The sequence below is a fragment of the Lygodium microphyllum genome, chromosome 17, assembly GCF_053477565.2.
Source record: "Lygodium microphyllum isolate KBCC chromosome 17, Lygodium_microphyllum_v1.1.10, whole genome shotgun sequence".
In the NCBI taxonomy this organism is placed as follows: Eukaryota; Viridiplantae; Streptophyta; class Polypodiopsida; order Schizaeales; family Lygodiaceae; genus Lygodium; species Lygodium microphyllum.
The window spans coordinates 118,057,203-118,083,494 of record NC_141151.1 but is presented as its reverse complement, the minus strand read 5'-3'; the positions used below and the strand labels follow the sequence as shown (position 1 = coordinate 118,083,494).

At 40.0% G+C, this 26,292-nt stretch overlaps 1 protein-coding gene across 1 annotated transcript in view; it reads right to left on the bottom strand.

The window, feature by feature from the left end:
• Positions 1 to 14,340: 14,340 nt before the first annotated feature.
• Positions 14,341 to 26,292, bottom strand: part of LOC148022289 (ribose-phosphate pyrophosphokinase 4-like) — a 35,528-nt gene continuing 23,576 nt past the window's right edge. The window contains exons 5-7 of the mRNA XM_087697917.1: positions 15,376 to 15,504; positions 14,938 to 15,031; positions 14,341 to 14,854 (exon numbers count right to left, since the gene is read on the bottom strand). Coding sequence (XP_087554043.1) covers positions 14,721 to 14,854; positions 14,938 to 15,031; positions 15,376 to 15,504 — 357 coding nt within the window. The 3' untranslated portion in view covers positions 14,341 to 14,720. The remainder of the gene's footprint in view (positions 14,855 to 14,937; positions 15,032 to 15,375; positions 15,505 to 26,292) is intronic.

Below are 26,292 nucleotides of genomic sequence, written 5' to 3'. Positions count from 1 at the left end.
TACATTCATTGCGGAAAAGGTCAAGTCACATTCCAAAATGCAAAACGAATTCAAGTGACTGTGCAACGTAAAGCTAGAAGACCTAAGATCCAATTGACAAAAGCCTCGCACATTGTCCAAGCATTGAGAGAAGGTTTACCAATCTACTTGATCAAGCTTAGAAAGGTTGATTATGACAAAGAAGAGAAGTACAAACCTTCTTGACTGAAGGAATATGCAGATGTCTTCCAAGTTGAATTGACAAAGCTTCTCCTAAAAGAGAAGTTGACAATGATATTGAGCTTGTCCTACGAGTTGGTGGACCTATGGCAAAGCAACCTTCTCAAATGTCAATCCCCGAAGCCATACAATTAAAGGAACATATCAAATAACTATTAAACCAAGGATACATTAGACCTAGTAATTCACAGTGGGGAGCTCCAATTCTATTTCAAAAGAAAGACAATACCCTTCATCTTTGCATAGACTACCACAGTCTAAACCAAGTGATGGTTAGAAAATATACCCAATTCCCACGATCGACAAGCTTCTTAACAAACTTCAAGGATCAAATATCTTTGCAACCTAAGATTGGGCTACTATCAAATTAGGATCAAGAAGAAAGACATCCTAAAGACTGCCTTCAGCACAAGGTATAGACATTATGAATTCACTATAATGTCTTTTTGGTTGACTAACACCCCATTCGCTTTTAATAGGTTGGTGTAAGATATGTTTAGACCTTAGCTTGATGAGTTTGTTTTATTCTTCTTTGATGATATCTTAACTTACTCTAAAGAAAAAGAAGACCATGAGACACAGCTTAACAAGATCTATTCCAAAAAGAGCAAGTGCACATTCTTTAAAAGGCAAATAAAATATCTTGGATTTATAGTTGCACTTCTTACCTACCTACTCAATAAGTAAGTTTCTATTGTATGGACTCCAATTAAATAGTCCGGTTTCGAGAAACTCAAGTAGAGCCTTGTAACATGTCCTATCTTGAAACTTCCAAACCTACATCAAGAATTTGAAGTTGTGACTGACGCAAGTTGGTTGTGTACTCATGCAAGAGGGGCATCATGTTGCCTATTCCTCAAGAAAGTTGAAGAGTCATGAGAGGAACTATACTACTCATGAATTAGAGTTATTAGCCGTTATCTACATTCTCAAGCTATGGAGAAGTTATCTACTTGGCAAGAAATTTACCTTGGTAATAAATTACAAAAGTCTCAAATGTGGATCTTTACCCAGCAAAAGCATGATCTAAACATGAGGCAAGGAAGATGGATTGACGTCTTATAGGAATAGGACTTTGAAATAAAATATAGGCTAGGCAAGGAGAATATAGTTGCAAATGTTTGTGTACTTCAAGAAAAGCTTATCATTCCCTCTAGTCATGATGTGAAGAAGAAAAGACTCTAGGACGTGCATGATACTCCATTTTCAAGACATCTTGGCTCCACTAAGACCCTCCATACACTAAGAAAGAACTATTAGTTGGAGAAATTAAGAGGTGATATACTAAAGTATGTCACTAAATGCATGAGCTGTCAAAGAGTAAAAGTAGAGTGTGTTAAAATGCTGAGCCAACTTCCACTTCTTGATATCCCTCAAATGATGTGGGAATTCATTAGCATGGATTTTGTAGCACGGTTGCCTTTACTTCAAGGATTATGCAACTCTATCATCACAATTTTAATCAAGAAAAACTATAAGGCTTCCAACATTACAAGGTTGTTTGCCAATGAAATCTTTAGACTTCATGGCCTATCAAAAAGAATTCTCACTAATCAAGATTTTCTCTTTACTTCTAGATTTTTGAAAAGCTTACTTGAAGCTATTGGCACGTAACTATGTTTTAAGTATGGCATATCACCCACAAAGTGATGGCCAAACAGAGCAAGTCAATCAGGTCATAAAGGATATTCTAAGGGCATATCTCTATAGAGAACCTAAGTAGTAGATGAAATATCTATCCTTGGTGAAATTTACCTACAATATCTCTTATCACCAAAGCATTAAGATGACTTCATTCCATGCCTTGTATGGACCCTATTTCTACCACTTAATAGGTACCGTCTAGGTTTCACATTTTGGAAATGTTATGAGGCTTTCATCCTTTCTTTGAGAGAAAATTTTAAGCTGCTTTGTTTCATAGTTCCTTTAGGTATGAAAGTTAAAAGATTTTGGTTTGCCATATTATTGGCTTATTTCTTAGAAATGTGAAAAGATTATCTTACTCGACTCAACTTCTCTAATGTGATACTAAGGATAGAAGCCTACAAGAAGATGTTGGTATAGGAAGAAGATAGCTAAGAAGAAGTGAGGGTGAGATAGAGAGAAGGGAGATAGAGGAGAGAGAGTGTGTGTGTGTGTGTTAAGAAGAAGAGAGGGTGAGATAGAATAAGAAGGGATATAGATGAGGCGATTGTGTGTGTGTGTGTGAAAGATAAGACAAGGAGAAGGCAGATAGTGAGATATAGAACGGGATAGTTAGGGACAATAAGAGAAAAAATTGGGTGTAGATCAAGGGTTGCACTTTGATCTATACTCGAGCATTGTACATGGATTCATGCTTATAGTTCGAAGATCCCCATCCTACCTAAATTACTTTGTCATTCTCTTCTCCCACATTCGCCTACTCTGAAGCAAACCTATTTACCTATACCACTTCCTCTCCATTCCCTATCATCATCACCTTGCTCTTATCATATTCCCTATCTATGGAATACATTTGAAACACTTCCAAAGATGTGCCATAAAGTCACTACTAAGCCTACCCTTTGAGCTAAATTTATTGTTACGTAAGCCATACTTACAATCAGTTAGAGGCTCAATTCCAAAAAAGACCAAAGAAGGAGGCTAGCAACATACTAAAAAGATGGCCCCTAAGCAAAGAAGTTCTAGAGTTATGGACATGAGGTAGCACGCACGAGCGATGCACCATTTTGTAACCCCAAGTCTAGGTTCTTCCATTGTTTTTCATAGTGCTCTTGTTAAAAATATGGTTAGAAGAAAATCTTGTTAAGTAATGTAAGCTACTAGGCAATCTCAGATTCTTATCGATACCCATGACCCAAAGCAAAAGGACCAAACACTAGGCGCTTTAGGAGAAATTCGACTGGACCTATCCTCCCATGATGGCACCTTAGTCCTTGCACCTAGTCCTGAAATAAATCGAATGTTTTCTTACTAGAATGGAATTATGAGTCTAGATCATTCATTTATCTCCTTACTAGCAATGGGCTATAGGATATTTAGTTTATAATCAAGTCACTTTTGAAATGAATTATGGGAAATATTAAATCGGCGTTACTAGGTTAGATATTAATAAGTACCTTGCTAGAGCTAAACATAGGGATTGATCCTGTAGAAATAAACCTTGATACTCAAACCAAGGCATCACTATTGCTAGATGTAGCTAACTTATTTAAGAGACCCAAAATTCATGACTTGAGACTACCAAACCTATGCTTGAAACTCAAAACCTATATAAGCACATATGTACAAGAGAATTTGCTTGTTGCATCGAAAGACTATTTGAAAAATGCTTGTGATTTTTTAAAAAGGGAATACTTAAATACAAGTGAAACCTATGATTGAGTGCACTAGCCCTCATCCAACGATAGTTACACTAGCTCAGGACCATGGGAGCTAGATTTGCCACTTTGGATTGCTAGGATCAACACTAGACACGAGAGGTCTCTCTATAGGGACTCCTTGTAAGCTAGGAGGCACAAAGGAGCCAAGGGGGCTCAGGCCATAATTCCTTGGGTGTTCTAGGACTAGCCTACTCCCTACAAGCCTGGATGGATCTCCCAGAAGACCCTAATGCTAGTTGCGAACAGAGTTGGTGGTTTGATTTGGCCTTCGAGCGAAGTCTAAACAGGGATTAGAACAATTATTGAAGCAATGTTTTTTTTATATTAATTCTCTTTGTATTCTTGGTTGTGTCTAATTTACAAAACATTGTTTTAAAGGGTTAATTAATGAATCTTATTTCTATATGTCAAATTAAAGTGTGCTAGAATTAATTAGCAAACTACAAAAAATCCTAGAGGAAATCGGGTGGCTAGATCCTTGTAGGGTATTTCCAAAGGTAGGCTAATCTTGATTCATCGAGAGGCTACCATCACAATTCAAGTGTTAGACTAGGCAAGTCTAGGAAGGGGCTAGCATATCGTCATTCAAAACCCAACTAGTACCCTTTTAAGCAGTCAAAGTTGAGACTTTACCTTATAGGTGGAGGGGTTGATGCACATCACTCCCCCTCATTTCTCACTCTCTTTGAACCAAGCATGGTAATGGTTTGCTTCAACTTGGGGGATGGTAGCAATGCAATCACCTCAAAAGCTAACACTAGAAGACTAGTAGGAGACTATAGTATTTAAATTAGATTCCCATTTTTCATGTCAATCCTTGTGGGGTTGAGGTGGAGCTTCCCCTACAAGATAGACTCAAGTAGTTCAAGATTACAAATGTCTTACTGTTCTAGTGAGTTTCAAGCAACAATAGCCTTGATTACTTCTTGATGGGCTACTAAAATAAGTGCTATTGAAGTTCATAGGTAGACATATTATAATGTTGATTGAATAATCATTCACGTATCATGGACACCATCATAGTACCTACCTAGTGCATTGAATTATAAAAGTTGAAACTAACACGTTCACCTCTCCAAATGCAAAATTGACATTTGTGAAGGATAAATCATTGGCTTTCAAGGGCATTTACATGTACACTACTATCATCCATGCCAAATAGCATCTTCTATTGTATGTTTTTTTGTGAGATTCAATACAATTTTTGTGGGGTGCAAAAACTAGGTACTAATCATCACTACATTCTAACAATCTTTTATATGATGGCATCTCCAACAACCTGAGAGGAGCTCTCAATGCAGAAGCCTCTAAAAGCAATAAACATAGCTCTCTTGGTCATGTAGAACAAAGTGAATTATGAGGATTAGGATTGTATACACCAATCACCAGATAATGTTAACCAAGTAGAATCATTGTTCGCCAGAATAATTCCACTTAAAGATGTTTCCATGCCCACAACACTTGGGTACGTGTGTACTTATGGTGTGATAACCACCTATGATGAGAATATGGTCAAAAAATAGATAGAGCCTCTAGTGAATCATCAACATAACTCGGGTTTAGGTTCCACTAGCCATCATGGACACTAGTAGGAGGACTTTTGTATTTACCCACCCCATTGTAGATCATGATAGTTTTATATGACAAGTAATATTGACATGGGTTATTACTGTGGATAATGAAAACTTTTTTGGGACTTGAAGGGTATAATTGGTAGGTTTTTTACATCCCACTAAATCTATATAACTTGTCATTGCATGACTCAAGTTCCATTATTAGTTGTTCAATGCAACTAGTTTAAAAATTGTACTATGGAGCACAATTACAACTTCAAACCTTGATACATAACTAGTTTAACCCACAATTAGTCTCATTTGTACTATCATGTGTTTTAAAAGCTCCAAAAATAACTCCAAATTTTTTGAAATTTTCATTGAAACTCCAAAAGAGTCTCAAAAACTCCAAATGAAAGACTCAATTTTTTAAAACCGCCGATTGTGGAAGCGCATCTTACCTAATGTCTCATTTGAGTTTTGGAAAAAATTTTGAGGTAGACCTTGAAAGCCACTCCATAATTTTGGATTAAACTTCTCCTTTGGAAAGTTGTGATGGTAAGCTTCCTATAGAGGATATAGTATTTAATAATTGGGTTGATTTCTCCCATATGTTTTCTATGCATGAGGTTCAACCATTGTGGACAACTCATGTGTGTGTCGAAGAAGATGGAACTACATGATAGGATCACTTGGAAGCAAGTTGTACTTGGAGAAGGAGGGAACTGAACTGGAGTCTAAGAAGATATGAAACCGTGAGAGGGCTATGATCATGATGAAGATTTGGTTTGTTTAGGGCTTTTTTTCCCATATGAAAATTATCAAGGATGTTACAATTGGTGTTTTTGATGACCATTCTCAAGAATTGCTCAGTTGCATATGGTGCCTTAAAATGACCAAAACGTTCTTTAAATCGGACTTTAAGATGATAACCAAGGTTCCTTAACCCTTGCCAATTTAGATTATATTTGTGGGATCTTTCCTTTTTGGAAGCTGTAAATAATTGCCACTTGATAAGAGCCATGTTGCGCCCCCAATTTGCAATGGGGTCTCTAAACTCCCACTCATATCTCCAAACTAAAAAAGTATTTGAGCATTCTAGAATGTTAATTTACTTCCCAAACATTAGTTATGGCTACTTTTGTTACAAGATCAACCAATTGGAATTTTTACTATTTAAAAAAAAAAATTGTAACACATAAGGATGAAGCCATGGTGTAGCAACTACAATAGAAGCTTGAGTACTAAATTATTGTAACATTGTTAATCGTGTGTACTATGTGCTTCTAGTTATACTATAGTATATTTTCATATAAGCCACAAGTAATAAGCAAAAGCTTATCATAAGGCATGTCCACTTTATAGAATATTCAAATAAAATTGAAAAATTAATCATTCCAAATTTTCAAATGAATAAAATAATAAACGTAACAATATTCAATTTCTTAACGTATTGAAAATGATTGTTTTTTAATTTTATAAGTTTACAAAGTTAGAAATATATAGAAATTCTAACATTCACTAATATGTGCCACTAAATACGGTAGTTAATCCTATAAAAGTCAAACTTAGCATAACTAGCACTAAGCTTTCAATACATTTTCCTAAACACACTTAAGGTCTTATATCTCAACCAATGAAAATTATATAATCTCTTAAATAATTCCCTTAGGTTGGTTTCACATGTCCAATATATGTTTGTTACACAAGAGTGCATTGTTGATGTGTTGGATGTTAAATCGTCAAAGAAGTTGTCCCCAGCATGAACAAAGCTTGTTTGTAGTGTCCACACAGCCCAAGTTTCTCCATACATCAAGTTGTGTACCAAAAGGGCTTGAACCTAGAATCCTACATACATCTATCAATGGGATCTAGTTGACATACAAGAAAATATAATTTTCTTTGACATCTTTGTCCAATCAAATGGGGAATGAAGACTCCTTGTTTCAAGGACCATCTTTATCCATCTAAAGTGTTTTATAATCAACTTTCATCCCCAACAACAATCAAGTGTTATAGCCTCCCCTTAGAGGGGTAGGGTAGCGCCAAAAAGTAAATGAGCCAAAAGAGTAAACCTATAGTGGTTCAAAGGAGAAGACAAGTTAGATAGGAGAGAGGAGCAAGAGTGAGGCAAATGGACCATATGGAACATGTGGTGTTTTAATACCATAAAGGGCATTGGATTACCATATTCTTGCATTAATCATATTATTAGATATGGTAGACATACATGCAAACCCATGGGGTTGGCAGACATGGCCCCAATGAGGTAGCAAGAGAGCACAAAGTTGAGAGTAGTTGCAAGGCCTAAAGGAATGGAGAAGTTATGGAACTTGATTTCCCTATAGATGCCAAACTAGGTGAAGCCCATATGGTGGAGGTTGAGAAGACTATGTGAGACAATATCAAGGAGTTTTAGTAAGAAGCAAAGGATTCAAAACATGAAGATCTATAACCCCTAGTTTCTCTCTTGTTACAACAAATCAAGAGGAGGTTTGCTTATTTCTCTGTTTTGGCCTCTTTTTGTTTTATGGGCCATGTACCTCAAGAAGATGAGTTCCCAAAATGGTTTTATCAAAGCTTTCAAGTTGGAGCTTCCCTTATCAAGTTTAAGTTCTCATGCAAAGCTTTTATCTAGTTGTCATTGTTACATAGTAGAAGTAAGATTGGATTCTCACATCAACTATTGGGTACAAAGGAAACTCAGTAATATACAGTTGTGCTACACACAATAGCAAAATGGTGTAGCTTAGAGAAATAACAAATCTCTCATGCAGATGACGTGATGCATGACTAAGAGCTTTGCCAAATACTTTCTGGCTTGAGATTATTTTATATGCATCCTATGTACTTTAATAGATATCCCACTAAGGCATTGTAGTCTATCACTTTGTATGAGGCTTGGTATAGAAAAAATCCCTTTGTTTCTCGAAAGAAAACCATTGACACCAAGTGGCTTTAGAAGTTAAAGTGCAAGCCAAATGATAATGCTAATCACTACAAAGCTAGACTTGTAGCAAAGAATTATGCTCAATAGAAGAGCATTGATTTTGATAAGACATTTGCTTCCACTTGCCATACGACAACTATCCATAGCATTTATGCATTAGCGACTCATAATGCTAGTTTGGCATCAAAATTGCATTTGTAAATGGTGATTTATGTGAAGAAGTGTATGTTTTTTAGTCTCGTGATTTTGTGCAAAAAGGAGAGGAAAACAAAGTATGCAGATTGCAAAAGGCATTGTATGGACTAAAGTAAGCACCGGGCTTCGTATAAGAAGATACATGCATATTTGATTGTATGTGGCTTTCAAAATAGTCCAATTGAGAGTACCTTTTATGTTTAACATAAGGGGTTATGTGCATTTGATTGTTGTGGTTTATGTTGATGACATGTTACTCATTGGTCCTATTTGAGCCTATTTCATCATTATTTGGAAATTAGTAGGTATTTCTTTGTGTCAAACAACATATGTTGAGATATTATTCTAGAAATTTGGTCTTAAGAATTACAAGCCCATTGCTACTCCTACATGAAGACAGGTTTGAAGTTGATTCCAAATACTTCTTTGATGTCTTTTTCTATTAGTAGGCTATTGGATGCTTGATTTATATATGCATTATGAGGTTTGAAATTCGATCTTCAAAATTTCATCTTGAGCTTTTATTATAGTAGATGGCATTATGTTAGTGATAGTATGGTTTCTTTAGACAAAAATATTGATTACTTTATTTAGGACCCTATATTGGATCTTGACATAATGTTCAATGAGGAAGGAAGTACAATTCTAAAGATTAGACCACCATGTACACTACATCGAGGATGGACTTGCAAAAGAAAGATACTGAATTGCCAAGCTCATTTATGTTGAAACTTAATTACATAAAGATAAGTTCCTACATCGCATTATATAAACTTATGTATATATTTGATATTACTTCTTTAATGAGAAGCATTTTCATTGAAAATTGAGCAAATATCAAAGAGGTGGAAAAATAATACACATTTCAAATATACAAAAGTAAAACTCTCTTTATTTTCAACATAGTTACAAGAATTGATATTGAAGCAAAGTTCTCTTTGCTTTTATCATAATTTCCTATAAGATTTTTATTGCTTTCTGTGAGGATGTTTCATATGCATTCATTTGGTGCACCTTTGGGCACCTGTTCTTTATCCACTTCACACTTTCCATGGCCTCCTTGTCTTTTTAGTTAGCATTCTTCTTTGTATCCTTTTTATGCTCCTTTATCACTAGTTTTTTGTAAACCTTCTTTTTGCCTTCAACATCCTTCTCTTATTGTAATTGAGTATTGTTGGTGATCATACACTCTAATAGCTTTGCTCTCAAATACCAAATATGCTCTCAGTAGTATAACAAATACCAAATGCTAAACTTGCTCAATACTATAACACACACCAAATACCAAATACCAAACATGCTCAATATTGTAACAATCCCTAGAAGGTTGTATACATTCCAATCAAAAGAGTGTTACTTTACCATGATTTTGGAATGTCTATCTTTTGAGTACAAAACTAACTTAAAGTTTACTTCTTTAACGTTCATTTTATAAGTTTTCCATCATTAAGAAAAATAAAATGAATCGATCTTTTAGCATTTGCAATTACTCCCTAGCCATGTGAATGCGCTTCTTGATCTACTTGCAAATGAAAATCTAGAAGGTTTCAAGTTAATTGCTTCTACTTGATAATAAAGGTAAAGGGAGGATTTTGTAGCCTTTCACTTAGGGTGCATTGTGATTCTAAGGATAAAAGGAGAGAGATGAAAGCACAATCAATGGGTCCATTGGCAATTGTTCGATATCCCTTTTGTATGTATGTGCATTGAAAGGATAATTATTCACATGTGTCAAATACGCCTCCTATGGCTCCTTGTTTAAGTCACTTCTGCATTATCACATGTAGAGCAATCACAAGATCCATCGCACATCTCGCATGTTGATGCGCAAGCTAAGGTAGTTACACCATGGATTTACCAATACCCATGCTTAGTTTCTAAAAATGAGGATAAACCCTCTTCATCTAAGTCTAAGCATCATGGGCAAAATGCATTTGCAATGTTGGGTTGATTTTCTAAATGATGGAATACTTGAGGTGTTGGTAGAAAAAGTTAAATCAAGGTAGGATCAACATCAAAGCTAATTTTCTTTTTGCTGGTATATGAACATTACCACTTGGAATGTCCATGGGATTTTCTCACACCAAAAAACATGATTTGTGGCATATTTTTCATGAGAATAAATGTGATGCATTAGGTCTTGTTGAGCATAAGAGTCACAATGAAGTAGGTAGAATTGTTGAATGCCATGAGTTTTGATTGTTTTACGTTGTGGGTAATGCAATGTATTATTCTAGTTCCCTAATGGTTGCTCATGAGAAATTCCATTTGTAGCTTGTTAAAAATGATGTATTTTGCCATTTTTTTAGTAATTGATTGGGATCTATGCATCGAATGATTCCTCGCACTAATTTGACTTATGGGATTGTCTGAAAGTAACCCTATCCCTTGGTAGACCAAACTTGCTGATGGATGAGTTCAATATGTGTGTTGAACCTTTTCACAATCTACCTCTAGGCACTTAGTGATGGATACACCACAAAGCTATGCTTAGGATGATCTTGCATTGACCATTCTCAAGCAAGATCTCTAGGTGTTCGTGAAACCGGAGGGCCTGTACCACCCACATTTGGAAACCAGGATTTACTTTTCATTCACCAAATCATACAATGATGTGGACTCACTTGGATCTTATGTATATTATACAATATGTCACTTTCTTGTTGCTAGAGATTTTGAAGATGACAATATTGCAACAATATCTTTTATATGATCACTTTTCTCTACAATTTGACATGCTTAGACAACATATTAGCATCTTTGTACAATTTTTGGGCAAGCTTCATTTGCACTTTGATTCCTTCTATATTTGAGCCATGCAATCTTGAATGATTACACGAGACAGCTACTTGACAAGTTTTTGCTTGACTTCTCATATGGAGGCAATGCCTCCTTTGAAGAATCGATTTGAAATGTAAAGAGGGTTGCCATGCAATATGGGAGTCACCGTGCTTCAAGTATGTGCATGATGATGAGGAATCGCAAGCTTCTTTTTGTTCCTCGTTGCTCGAGTCTGTAAATGATGCTTTCCTTGCTCCATTTTTTGTGAGGTTAGCCAATCTTGGTAAGCATTTTCAGTTGTGATCTTATCAACAAGCCAAATTGAAAGCCTTGACAGATGTTTTGAGGGTTAACTCCTGTGAGCCCCATAAATTCTTTCATGGGTTGTGTGCACCCCTTGCTCCAAAGAGAACATGGTGACATTACAAAATATTGATGGTTAGTTGGTTAAAGATCACTGGTCCATTGTTCATGTGTAAACATTTTTTCTTAGTTTGATATAGACATTTGATTATCAGATTACCTACATTCATTCAATATTTTATGCCTTGCTCAAGAATCAAGTTTCTCCTGATATCCATGTTACTTTCGAGGTTGATATTTGTGAGGGTGAGGTTATGGATGTCTTATTGCACTTACCTAGGGATAAAAGCCTCACTTGGGATGCTCTCACAAATGAATTTTTTGAGAACTATGCAACTCATTTGGTGAAACCTTTGATAGCCATGCATTACGAGATTTGGGTTACTAGAACCATGTCTATAGCCTAGAAACAATGCGTGATCAAGTTGATCCCTAGAGTCCCTTCCCCTTCAATGCTCAAACATTGGCAACCAATTTCCTTAATGGGTACTAAATACAAGATTCCTCAAAGGTGTTAACTAATTGCCTCCATCAGCACCTCCTTGGCATTGTGTATCCCCATTAATAATGGGTTCATTAAGAGCAAGAATACTCCAATCAAGAGGTTGTTCTAGTCCAATCAAATTTGAAGAAATCCTTTGACGACTTGGAATAGTCTTTTCTTGTGAAGCTTTTGCAAACCATAGGTTTTAAGCCACACATCTCCCAATTGATATACACTATTAGCAATGATGCTTCTTTGTATATCATGTTAAAGTGGCATTATTGAGCCCTTTACTCATGAACATTGATCAAACAAGACTATCCTTTGAGTCTCTTGTTTTTGACCCCTGCTATCCATCCGATTCTCACCATGTTATCACATTTAATTGAGACTAGGTAGTTGGATGGTCTATCCCTTCCATTGAATCAACGTTTTGTTAGGCAAGCATTAGCTATTGCAATTTCATCATATTGAAGAGAAGTGATAACTTGCGCAAGGCATTGGATGTTGGATTTGTTTGGTCATGCTTCAAACCTCCATATTCAAGCTACTAAATTGTCTCTCATCAACTGCATTGAATCGAATATACGAGCCTTAGGTGGCAAGGTGAAGTCTTTCCACGTGTTAATATTGCGTGACATTGCTAAATAATTGCTCCAATGGCTCTCTCAAAGGCGTGAAGATAAGTTTCTTTATTGCAAATATCAAGTCAAGCCCTTTCATGAGTACCTCAAAGCGACACACTATTATGCTACCCATGCATACCTAATTTTTGCCACTTTTGCCTTGGGCCAAGAGTAGTTTAAATAACCTTGCCAAGCATATATGTTTCATGCTATGAAAAAAGGATTCTCTACATACTAATATTTCTTGGATTTCTTGTAGCCACGCCTCTTCTCCTAAAAGTATGGATGGTGGGGTTGTTTTGGATGTTGTGACTCCTATTGTTGCTCTTCCTTAGTCACTATTTCAAGCCGTGTGTTTTGGTCATCCACATTGGGTCTCTATTATTTCCTTTTGTCTTTAAGTTTGAGCACTTGTGTATGACAATAATAAAATTTAGGTCTTGTGGTGGTACACACACACAAACATTGACTCCCAACTTACAACTTCTATTCTAGTGGTCCATTTGGTATGCTCATGGAAGGCTATCCTTCAAAAGGTGAATCTATGCCCAACAAAGAATAGGCTACACTAATTCCTTGCATATTAAATTGTTGATCATGTTTTGATTGCTCTCTTGAAAAGGAAAACAAGATGACCGCCCCAAGTTCAACAAAATGATACATCTAGACTTGCTCCATTGCAAATGTAACTCTATCAACTCATAGTGTGCTATTATCTTTTTACACTAGCATACAAGTTTTCCAAATTGTCATAGATACCATGATTTCTAGAGCAAGATCTCAGAGCAATTACAAGAGCCAAGACCCTTCCCCACCCTTTATTCATTCTTGGCAAGATTGAAATCTTGTAGATGGACTCAATCTAAAGAATGCCTTGATTAACTAGATATATCACCTTATGCTTAGATATCATCACTACTTAATAACCAAAGCTAATATTGTTTGGGGTCTCCATATCGCAAGGCATGGCGAAAATTGACTTAACAAAAAAGTAGCTCAATAAACCTCATTCAAATGTAAAGTTTTCTTTGAAGAATGTCGATAGGTGACATGCACCTCACTTCAAACTTTCCAAGCACTACTTTCTGAATTGCAAAAGTTTCTTTTGTGCTATCAATGCGGAATCTTCTCACTATATATTTGCTATGTGCCCATTACATAAAAGATATTGTCCCTAGTATCTCACATTTGGAGAGCAATGGTAGGCCCTCTTCTTATCCCTCTCATTGGGCCTTCGGTAAGGCAAAACATCCCACTCCCGCGCAATCATGCATGAATATCTTGTTACTCATGATGTGATTGATATAGTTACTCGTGAAAGGAAAATAAGATTTGAACTTGGTGTGATTTTACAACCAAAATGTTTTCAAATGGTTTCATAAATATCTATGTGATTATCCAAAAAAACTATGATTTAATCATGCTTTGTCCTCATTCAACTAGTTGTGTTTGCTACCAATGCGTTCAACGTGATAGTGCAGTGTAAGTATGAAATTTCACTGTTCGTAAGTTTAAATTCTACGACGTTTACACCACTTTTCTTTGATCACATAAAATAGATACTAATTGATCTTCAAAAAGACAAAATAACATCATTGAACACAACACATTTGATGTTAATGCCTTCTTTGGTCGTATAACCACACCTCTCCCATTTTGAATGATTTGTGAACCACCTCTCCCATTGAATGATTTGTGAGCGAGGACAACCATACTCTCTCACAGCTTTAATATCTCAGTATGAAAGTTTTCTCTTACTTGGATATGATCAAGTGAACAATAATGCACAAGAAATTTGTTCTTAATAGCAAAATGCTACTTTTTAAAGTAACCATTCTTCTTCCACTAAAATTCAAACAAGAATCCTCACAGCTTGCAGACAGAAGTGTTTGACTCACAGCTCCAATTCATTGCATCTATACAACCATCACATTCACAGATGGTTAACCATCACACTCACAGATGGTTATTATACAGCTACTAACACTCCTCCATTTCTTAACACCCTCATCCTACACTTACAAAAGATCGACAGGTGTCCATCCTCTTGCATTGAAACATTATACCATAGGCAGCAGGCCCTACTCTTTAATTCAATTATATAGACGTAGCCTGGTCATTTTTCCACTCACACAAGTCCCACCCTACCCTAAAACAGAGGAAAAAACAAAAACGAAGACCCTTTCAAATGTGCAATGCAGCTGCGATGGAGCCAGCCAAACTGAGAACTTCGAAAGGAGCCTTTCCCATAACCTCTTTCACTGTTAAGGGACAAGAATCTGTGATCCAGAAGTAGCTGAAGCCTCGCTCCTTGTCATCTGTTACAAAACATATTAAGTCAACTGGCTGTAGGACCATTCAACTTATCAAGCTGCCAACTTCAACCAACCCTTTCTCTCACCTTTATGAAGGAACTTTTCCCATGACCTATTAGGGAAAACCCCATGTGTAGCATATGCGCTCACTTTTGCTGCTCCATGGGCTAGTAAAACTTTCTGCGCACATTTAGTAACATCATTTATGAGCAGCCTGTATCAAAGACAGAAATCACCCATGATAGTTCAAAAAAGACCGATAGAAGTAAACCAAGCAGCAAAAGTTCAGCCCAATTAACTTATGAAGGGCTTGTGCATGAGCTAGATTCCAGAGATACCACTTGAAGATTGAACTACTGGATACATCACTGAAAGCAGAGCTGGACAGCAGCAAGAAGTACCAATCGTAGATTGTAAGTAATGGATTAGATCACTCAGGGCAGAGCTAGCAAAGAAAGGGACTGTTCTTTGCACCCAAACACTACCAGACTTTGTAGAGCGCCATGTTAATGTTAAGTTCATACCTGGCACTCAAGCAGTGTCCCTCCTGATTGAACAAGATCGTCCACAATCACTACATGCCGTCCAGCAGCTTCTCCCTCCTTTAAACGCACAATTCGCTTATCACCTTCCCTTACTTTCGTACATATTACCTGCATGTGTTTCAAATCATCTGGTTATCACTTGCTGTATAAACATTTGAAGAGTCCCTACCACGAGAATAGGCACTGATCTCCTAAGCCCATTATGTATTGCTTCAAAGATACTTTTCTTAGAAACCGATTGAAAGAAGGGAGGCTCTCAAAGAATGATTTCTACGTTAGCTATTGGCAGGTTTGGCATATTGATAAAGTTTTAGTGAGTGAGTGTTTATACCCAAGGATTTAGGATGAGCTTCCCAATTCAGAAACTTACAATGCAAGTTATAACACCACTATAACCACAACAACATGTGAAGATATGCTAGGGAGCACAAAATGTACAAACACAACTAAAGCACACTAACTTGGACAAAAACATAGAAGAAAATTGATATAGTATGATGCTCATCAAGGACCTAAGATGTCCCAACAAATTGACTATCTTGGGAGCAAGTGGACGGAGAGTGCCGGAGAGTGTCTGCAGAGTTTAAAAATGCATTCCCAAAGAGTGACTGTGTCGAATAAGCCAAAGCCTAATTTAGGAGGATCCACACTTCTATAAATAGACAGGCTGCCCACCATTCAGCCCTAATCCTGTTTTGCATATTGCTAGAGCCTGCATCTACTGTCCACACCTCATTTGCGAAGGATATCTCATTCTCGAGCTGCTGTCTACTACTGTCCATCACCTAGCACTTACTGTCCAACCATCTCCACCAGCTGGTGACCTGTTTTCAGTCCAGCCTACATTTACTGTCAAATCAGCTGCTTCCACCTATGTTTGGACCTGATCTACTGCCGTCAGCCTGCCAGGTCATCAACCAAACCTGCATTTGCTGTTTTCCACTGTCACCTACACCACCATGTCATCAAACTGCTTGTGTTTGCAGATATCTGCAGTCAACTGACTGGCACGTCAACATCCAGCCTGCATTTTGCTGATTTTGCTTCCATCTACCTTGCTGTTTACTGATCAAGCCTTTGTGGACAGCGTTTGATGCTGCCACACTTCTTCTGAGGCTATTTGCTACAATTCAGGATCTGTCAAAAGTGTGACACATGCTCCAGCTCATACTCTTTGCCCCCAATCCTAGAGGCACGAGAGTTCAGGGGTCAATATTCACTTTGCATATTGGGTTTGCTGAATTGAGCATCATATATATTCATTCATTATTCATCTTTAGTGTTCATTGTCTTTGAGTTACCCTAACCATAATTGTGTCTTTATCAATTTTTGCTTTGTTGTACAATTGTGTTTGTTATCTATAGACAAGTATCTCTTAACATGGTATTAGAGCTAGGTACTCACAAAAGAAACCTAGGCTTTTGATTGGGGAGCCTGTCATCAAAAACAAATTCACAAAGGATGACTTCGAACACTGCCACTTCAGTATTCTGAACCCCCCACGCACAAGCCCCAACAGGAGTGGGCGTCACAACTTGCTCTACAAGGATCTAACATGAGGAGAGACATTGGGCTACCATGGAGTCCATAGACCTTATTGTTAGCCTACCTATTTTAGTATGTTAATCTGTCATCTCCTGGTCGTGAGCTCCTGTCTGAGTCTTGCAAGAGACAAAACAGCTTTGTCAGCTCATTCAGCATTTGTGTGCATTTGCATTTCCTTCTCAAGTGGTAGACAGCCCATTTTAGGAGCATTTACAGCAAGTCGGCCAGATTTAGGGCCAATCGACCAGTTTTGGTTGGCCACCAGCAGGCCGGCCAGATTTGGGGGGTGGGGGCTACATATAGCAGCCCCCCCAATCACTCAAATACAGTCTCTTGTGTAGATTTCAGCACTCTATCTCCCGTTCCTTTCCGACATTGGTGCTGCCATTCATTTCAGCCTGATTTGGTGCCCTCACCAATGCTCCAGGCTGCGTGCAACGACTGATCAGTCCACATCATTGTATTCAGCATTCATTTCAATCAATGCAGTATTTCTTCTTTCATTTTCAGCTCTCTCTCTCTCTCTCTCTCTCTCTCTCTCTGTTCGTGTTTCTTCTTCCATTGCGCACTCTCACACGGTATCATCCCCTACTTGAGAGCATGGAGGAGAGATTTCTTACAAAGGACACCAGCCATCAACCCCCAACTTTCCACCATCAAACACAACTGAGGCAGCCATACCCAAACACTCCCCACCTTGCATTTTGCTGAGGTAGCATCATCTGGAGGCAGCGACCACATCAGACATTGTGTTTGGTTGCAAGCAGCATCCTCAAGAGGAGACGACCTTGTTTGGCTTTGCGTTTGGCTGTAGGCAGCATCTCTTGGGCCAAGGCAGCAGCATCTATGGTGGTTGGCGATAGTTTTTGTGCAATCAGCACATTCTCTTTCTGTCTTGTGTTGCCAATTGCTTGGTGATTGCAGATTCAGAAGATGTCTTGGCGATAGTTTTTGTGCAATCAGCACATTCTCTTTCTGTCTTGTGTTGCCAATTGCTTGGTGATTGCAGATTCAGAAGATGTCTTACCAATTCTCGAGCTTTGATGACTCAAAAGAGGAGCTCTTTACTCGACACTCCTTTGAGCAGAGACGTGAATATCGGGAGTTTCATGATCGACAACGGAGGGGAGTCTCCTCAAACCCATCCTTCTGTCCATGTATCTCAAAGGGTTCCATCTACAATGAAGGCTCCGTCGAAGAAGCCTCCGTTGAATGTTTGTATGCATTCTCTAATTCCCTCTATTCAAGTGCCTATACTCCCTTCTTTACCCAAGGAATACAAATTGGATGATTCCAACTATTCATTATGGTCATGTAAGGTGGAGTGCATCCCCAACACCTTCGACCTATGGGAGCTTGTTTCTTCACCAATTGCTCGTCCCGAGGAGAACCCTGATGATGGGGTCTCCATGGATACCATGCAGCCTTATGGGATCAGCCAAGCCTGATCCTTTCTCTTCATGAGTCTACACGATTCTGTTCTTGTACATGTTCGCAGGTTGTAGACCCCAGCGGGAGTGTGGAAGAAGCTTGCGTCTTTGTATCAACACAAGACATTTGCCCACAAGATTTCCCTTGAGAAGAAATTACGGAAGCTCAGTCTTGATGATCCTTCTTCCATTAAGGAGTACATCACGAAGATGGAGGATATGAGAGGTGAGCTTGCCTCTCTTGGATAGAAGATCTCTTCTGAGGATATGGCCATGATTCTCTTGACTCAGCTGCCATCTCCCCAATTCAATGTTTTCTACACCAGCCTCGTCACCTGGAGGACCCGCGAGAAGCTCTTATGGGAGGAGCTTTCACCGCTTATCTTGGAGCATGACAAGCGAATCAAAGAGGTAGGGACCAATGGTTCTAGCTCCAACGAGGCTTTTATTGCAAGTACAAGTGGCGAGAAAAAGAAGCAACAGAAGGAGAAGGCCAAGGACAACAAGGAAGAGGACACAATGGATTCGAAGGAGAAGCAGCCCAAGTGCCCACACTGTGGGAAGGGTACTCATCCCGAGGACAAGTGTTGGCAAAGGTAACCCCATTTGAAGCCTAAGGATAAAGATTTGAAGGCAACCCCAGCCACAACAAAGTCCGCGTCTTTGTGCATGTATTTGTGGAGGAGGATACAACCCTTACTTCTACCACTCAGGAGAAGCCTTGGCTCATGGATTTTATTCTCTAATGGATTTTATTCTCTAACAAGCAATCTTCTTTCGCCAGAGTACTTTATGTACCGGATTTGGGCTTTAGCCTATTATCTATCCATGGTCTTACATAGCTAGATACCCAAGTCATTTTCACCCAGGATGCAGTTACCATCGAGGATGCTTCTACAAGTGCGACTCTTTGGACAAGTACATAAGAGGGTGGGCTCTACAAGCTCACAGCCTTAGCCATGCGGTCTTTCCACAAGCTTGGGCTCCTTTAGCATGCTCGTTATGGGCATCTTCATATTGATACGATACGACAAGCTTCTCAGAAGAAGATGGTGAAGGGACTTCTCGATTTCCCTCCTCTTCACACTTTATGCCCTAGCTGCTTGAGGGGCAAGTACTATAGGCAGCCCCAAACACAAGTTGCCTCTAGGAGGACTTCTTCACTACTAGAATTGGTGCATACCGATCTTTGTGAACCTATGGGCACGGCCTTCCTTGGGAAGGCCAAGTATTTGATGTTGATTGTTGACGACTTCAATCGTTATGTGTGGCCTTACTTTTTGGAGTGCAAGAGCAAGGCGTACTCCCAATTCTGTGAGTGGAAGGTGTTTGCAGAGATGCAAACTACTTCCAAAGTCCGTGTACGAGCAAATCATGGTGGCGAGTTTACTTCTCACCTCTTTTCTGAGTTTTGCAGAGACCACAGCATTCATGTGGAGTTTTCCCATCCGAACACGCCATCGAGAGTGGTGTGGTGGAGCGTGTGAATCAGACTATGTTGGAGATGGCCCGTTCAATGCTGGAGCATAGGAGTCCTCCTCATTCTCTTTGGGGTGAGACATTGGCGCTACAATTCTCATCTGCAACCGATCTCCAACTTTTGCTTTATAGGACATGACTCCATACAAGGCTTTCTTTGGGAAAAAGCCTTCCGTGTCTCATTTTCGCATCTTCAGATGTGATGCATTTATCCATGTGGACAAGAAAAAGAGGACAACAAAGCTCAATTCAAAGTCAAGGAAGCTTATCTTCGTGGGCTATAGCACGACCACAAAGGGATATCAGCTCTACGATCCGACGACACTAAAGATTGAGGTGAGCAACGATGTGATCTTCGATGAGACTGCAGCCTCTTAGGATCCGATTGATGGTTTTCTTCCAAGTGATACTTTATCATCAACTGATCCTCCCCCACCTTCAGTACCTCTTCTTCCTTACAGGTTGCCTCTTAGCACCCCTCCTCCGTCTTCCACTCCTCCCCTCTTATTCCTCCTCCTTTACCCTCTACCCCAGCTTCCCTTCCACCTTTGGCGGATATAACTACTTCATCATCGAATTCTTCCACCCCTTCAACCTCCCCTCAAGAGTCTTCTCAAGACAATCAACCGTCCGAGGGGGAGCCTTCTTCAGATAAGGAGGATATTGTCAGAGTGAAGCAATGCGGAGACGAATGACCAAGACAGAGTAAACAAAGAGTAAACAAAGAGAGGAGAGAGAGAAAGAGATAGTGAAACACAAAAAATCTACAGTGAAGAAGGCTCCGTCCGAGGGGGAGCCTTCTTTAGATAAGGAGGATATTGTCAAAGTGAAGCAATGCAGAGGCGAATGACCAAGACAAAGAGTAAACAAAGAGAGGAGAGAGAGAAAGAGAGAGTGAAACACAAAAAATCTACTGTGAAGAATGTTGTATAAGGATACAAAATTATACACGAGTGCAGAGAGAGTATCTGCGTATGTCTCCACCTCGAAGATCTCGGTCTCCGTCAGCCCCAAGGGCAGTCTCCACAATCTGCAACCTAAAATCTGTATGACACAACTAACTAAGACTGGTGGAGACAAAGCCTATAAATAGGCTGAAAATAATGGCCAAAAGAATGCAGGTCGACTACAATTAATGCAGCCAACAACTATAGTCTGACTACAGGCCATGAGGCACCTGGCCGACTGCCTGCCATGTGGCGCCTGCCAACTAGGGAAATGGTCGCATTCAGAAGCTTCTCCTGAATGAAATGGTACTGAATCTCAATATGCTTCGTCCAAACATGAAACACAGGATTCCTAGCCAAGGCAATGCAACTCTCATTGTCGCACTATAGAACAATAGGACCTGTCTGTGGGCAGCCAAGCTCCTCTAGAAGCCTGCAAAGCCACATTGTCTCACGTGTAGTCGAAGACACCACCCAATACTCTGTCTCAGTTGAAGAGAGGGCAACCGTAGATTGCTTCTTGCTGCTCCAAGAAACAGAACCAGCACCCAAGGTAAAACAATAAACTGTGGTGGACCTTCAATGATCCACATCACCAATCCAATCTGAATCACTCCAACCTGTAAGGACCAAGTCCGTAGCACCTGTACCAAAAGAATAATAGATCCCAAAATCAGGAGTTCCCCATAGACACGGCAAAATCCTCTGCACAGCCTACCAATGCACCATCTTGGATTCACTCATGAACCCGGCCAAAACACCAACAGCATAACATAAGTCAACACAAATATTAAGAAGCCAAATCAATGAACCAACCAACTACCTATATAACGGGTAGCATCCACCAAAGGAGAATCGGAATAAGTGGTAGCCTTCCAATTCATGTCCATAGGAGTTGTAAGAGACTTGCATCCCTCCATCTCACATGTAGCCAAGAGTTCCTGAAGTCTAATAGATCTCATGACCTAGAAAGAAGTGAAAAAGTCCCATGTCCGTCATCTCAAACCGCTCATGAAGTGCTGCCTTCGTCTACTCAACCATCTGAATATGGTCACCTGTCACAATCAAGTCGTCCACACAAAGGACAAATAACACACAACCTCCACCTAAGTTATGTGCATACAACTAGGGGTCGGATTTGAAATGCCGATACCCTGATTTCTCCTAGAGAAAGGAGTCAATCTTCTCATTGCAAACACGGGGCGTCTGCTTAAGGCCATAGAGAGTGTTCCACAACATGTACACCTTACCATCAAAAGAACCAAAGCCGGGAGGCTGCTCAACATAGATCTCCTCCTGCAACTCTCCAACTAATAAATCAGTCATCTCTTGTGGCTAGCCAATGCAAGAACTACACGAATAGTGGCCATCTGAGCTATAGGGGCAAAAGTATCATGGAAATCAATGTCTGGGCAATGTGCAAAACCTTTAGCAATAAGGCAAACCTTGTGCTTGTCCAATGTGCCATCACTCCAATATTGGTCTTGAAAATCCATTTGACTCCAATGATCTTCGTATGAGGGGGCTTCGGCATGAGATACCAAGTGTCATTCCTCTCAATCAACTCCAGCTCCTGCTCCATCACTTTTTGCCAATGATCATGCTGTAAAGCCTCCTTCACGGAAGTGGGCTCACGATCCTGCATGATATGAGTCATCAAACAATAATTAGTGTAAAAAAGCTCAGTGTGGTGTGCTTGGTTCCTCAAGAACACCGCGCGTCATCCTGCGACTGCCACTCCTCAAGGACCCCCTCAATCCCTGCATCACAAAGAGTGTCACGAGCCTAACAAGGAGGAGGCTAGAGCTCGCCTCCTCGTTCTCTATCTACTGAAGTTTTTGGAAGGTCCACAAACTGCAGGAGAGAAATCGGCGAATCTGGTGGCTGGAAACTAAGCTCCTCATCCGAAGAAGAGTCCTCAAGAGGCCCAGGCTCTAGAGGAACAATTGTTGGGGTCAAGCTATCATCGGGATCTCCAAGAACAGGGTGTTCCTCACCCCTCTCTGGGGTTGGAACCTCCACGATTCGAACATCACAGCTCGTGCAAACAACCCGCTTAACAACCTTGAGATTGTGAGCCATAGCCCACAAACACGTCTTTTGGAAGCCGCTTCAAATTTGTCACGCTGTGTCTTCGGGATGTGAACATAAGCATCACACCCAAAAAATTTGAAATAAGAAACGTCTAGCTTGGACCCAAAGTATACCTCACAAGGAGTCATGCCAACAACACTGGAAGTAGGGAAACGATCAACGATGTGAACTACGGTAGCCACAGCCTCAACCCATAGACACTAAGGGATCTAACGATGCTCCATCATGGTACAAGCCATCTCGATCACACTGTGATTCTTCCGCTCCAAGATGCCATTCTCTTGAGGAATGTTTGTATTGGCAAACTCCTAGTCAATACCATAGTCTGCACAAAAACGAGAAAACTCATTCGAAACAAATTCTCCGCCCTTATCCAACCATAAGGTCTTTAGCTTCTAGCCCGATCGTTTCTCCTCAAAGAGTAACCAATCCTTAAAGTTGGAGAAAGCCTCCGACTTCAGCTTCAAGAAGTAAGCCCAAGTCATCCTGTTGTAATCATCCACAATTAGCATGAATACAAGCTCTCTCTAAGGGACTCCGTCCTCCTCGATCCACAAAGATCGGTAGAAAGAAGCTCCAAGGGTGCTGAAGACCGCCTCAAAGCCTTGTTGGAAACAACATTACGAGTCTACTTCCCATGGATGCAAGGGATACAAGGCTGCTAGCTCACCACAATATCCGACAATCCTCGAACAAGTTGTCCCTTTGACGCCTTCCAAAGGTAATCATAATTGAGGTGGTCAAACCAAGCATACCAAAGCTTAAACTGAGTTTGTGAGGCAAGAAGAAGAGAAGTCAAGGCAGAAGAAGACCGCAACTTGTAGACTCCATTCTCCTCATAAGCTAAAGAAGGAACATGTCTTGATCCTCGATCAAGAATCCGAAAAGAATCCACATCAAATTCGACCAAAAGGCCAAGGGCACAAATCTTGTGCACTGAAAGAAGATGGTACCCCAAAGTCGGCACATAAAGTACCTTGGAGATATCAACACCACCACGTCCATCTAGAATAAAATGCATGTGACCTCGTCCCTGTATAGGAATAGACGAACTATCACCAATGAGAATCTTACCATGGGAAGGCTGCAAATGAGCAACACTCGCTGAAGGAGTCATGTGTCAAGACACACACAAGAGACACCACTATCAACAATCAACTCCCGAGTGTATGGGGCCATCAACGAAGCATCAAAAGCCATTAGGGTCAAATCCTCAACCACCTCCAAATGGAGGAAAGCAATTGATGAGGAAGCAATCACCGCTTCGGAATCCTTTGAAGATTTCTCCTTCTCCTTCTTTTCCTTGTCGGGGCAATCCTTCTTCCAATGACCTATTCTGCCACAAATGTGACAAGTAGACTCCTTGTCTTTGTCCTTCTTAGATTTATCCTCCTTTTGATCCTTCCTCTTCTTTTAAAAGGGCTGACCAATGAAGGCCTCAAATTTCGAAGCATTGGTTCCTTTTAGTTGCTTCTCTTCATCCACGACCATAGGAATCAACTCTTTCCACCAAAGAGTCTCAAACCACCCTAAAGCAATCGAGGTGGAATAAAAACTACTGAAGCGAGGCGGTAACTATGAAAGAAGAGTTATCACCATGTCTTCAAAAGTGATCACCTTCCTTGCGTTTTGTACCTGCAACTGAAGTTGCCTCAGCTTGTTGATATGCTCCCGCATAGAAGATGACTTTTTGACACCCATGGTCCGCATCTACACTTCCAAAGAAACTAGCTTCATGACAGTCATCTGATTGTACATCTGATCCAACTCCAGCCATATCTCCCGAGCCACCATCAAATGCTCAATATAAGAGATAATAACTGTAGTACATGAGAGAAATAAAAATGAGCGAATGCGAGCATTGAGTTTGTCCCAATGTGCCTAAGCCCTTGCCAACTCCACCTTATCACTAGAAGAGAGTCTTGACTCATCTCGCGAAGAATGACGATGAATAGCCTCTGTAACAAGCTTTGCCAAATCATAGGACTCTAGAATGGCAAGCATCATAACCCGCTAGATGCAATAATTCTCACCATTGAGCTTTTGATCTGATGGAAGAGCTGGTAAAACGAGCACCTTCCGGTCCATGATCACCTAAAACTCTGTCTTGGTCTAAGCACCTACAATGCTTGCACAAAACACAAAGAGTAGCCCCCTCTGACAGGGAAAATACAGCTTGCTAGGGCTATGGTTCACTCGTCCCGCTCCTTCTTCACCCGTCGGAGGCGATGAAAAGATAAGATCTGCACTTGAAGGCCCAAAATGCAACCTTCTTCCTTCTCTAACAACAAAAAACAACAGTAGCTTCAACAAATCTTCTCCTTTCTTGCACGCCCACACTCGCCTCAGTCTTGTTCTAATGCGCAACCCACCTACTTACACTTGAATGCTAAAAACATAGCCTTGAGTCGCGCTGAGATCTCTTCAGATGGGTCCATCCTAGGTCAATCCTTCAATGCTCTGATACCATGTCAGAGTGAAGCAATGCGGAAGCGAATGACCAAGACAAAGAGTGAATAGAGAGAGAGGAGAGAGAGAGAGAGAGAGAGAGAGACACACACACAATGAAATGTAGAAAATCTGCAATGAAGAATGCTATATAAGGATGCAGAATTATACATGGTTCTGATATCTATAGGACACAACTAACTGAGACTGCTAGAGACAAAGCCTATAAATAGGCTGAAAATAATGGCCAAAACAATGCAGGTGGACTGCAATTAATACAGCCAACTACTGCAATCCGACTACAGGCCATGTGGCACCTGCTAACTCCATGCCACATGGCGCCTGCCTATTCGGGAGATGACTCGCTAAGAGATATACCTTTCCTTGGTGAGAGGGAGTCCCTTTCACATACAGGTGCTTTGCAAGTTCCGCAGGCTACTCAGTCTCCCTTGCAACAACAGGAGAATATTCAGATTCCTCAGTAGTACAGGCAACTTATGCAGGATTCAGGTGTCAGTCACTTTCTTGCTCCTCCTTCAAGTCCACACAGATCAGCCCGATTACAAGCCCAACAAGATAGTTCACTCTGTGTGAACTATGCTCTTATGTCATAGATTCTTCAGAATTCTGAGCCTTCTACGACCTCCTGGCACATAAGGATAGGAAAGTGAAAGGTAGAGTTATAAGAAGATTTTTGGTGAAGTTCAAGAACTATTCACCAATGGATGTCAAATGGATGGAAGGGGCATTTGGCAAATTCGCCTTAGTTATTGCAACTTTACCGAGAAGCTTTCTTACTGGAATCTACAGTGACTTAGAACGCTTTTTGAAGCCATGTACATTCTCTATTGTACAGTTGAATATTGCATCTCCTTGAATAATGCACAATGTATGGTTTACATTTAGCATTAACATGTATATCATTGAATGAAATCTCAGTGCTTTGAAGTTG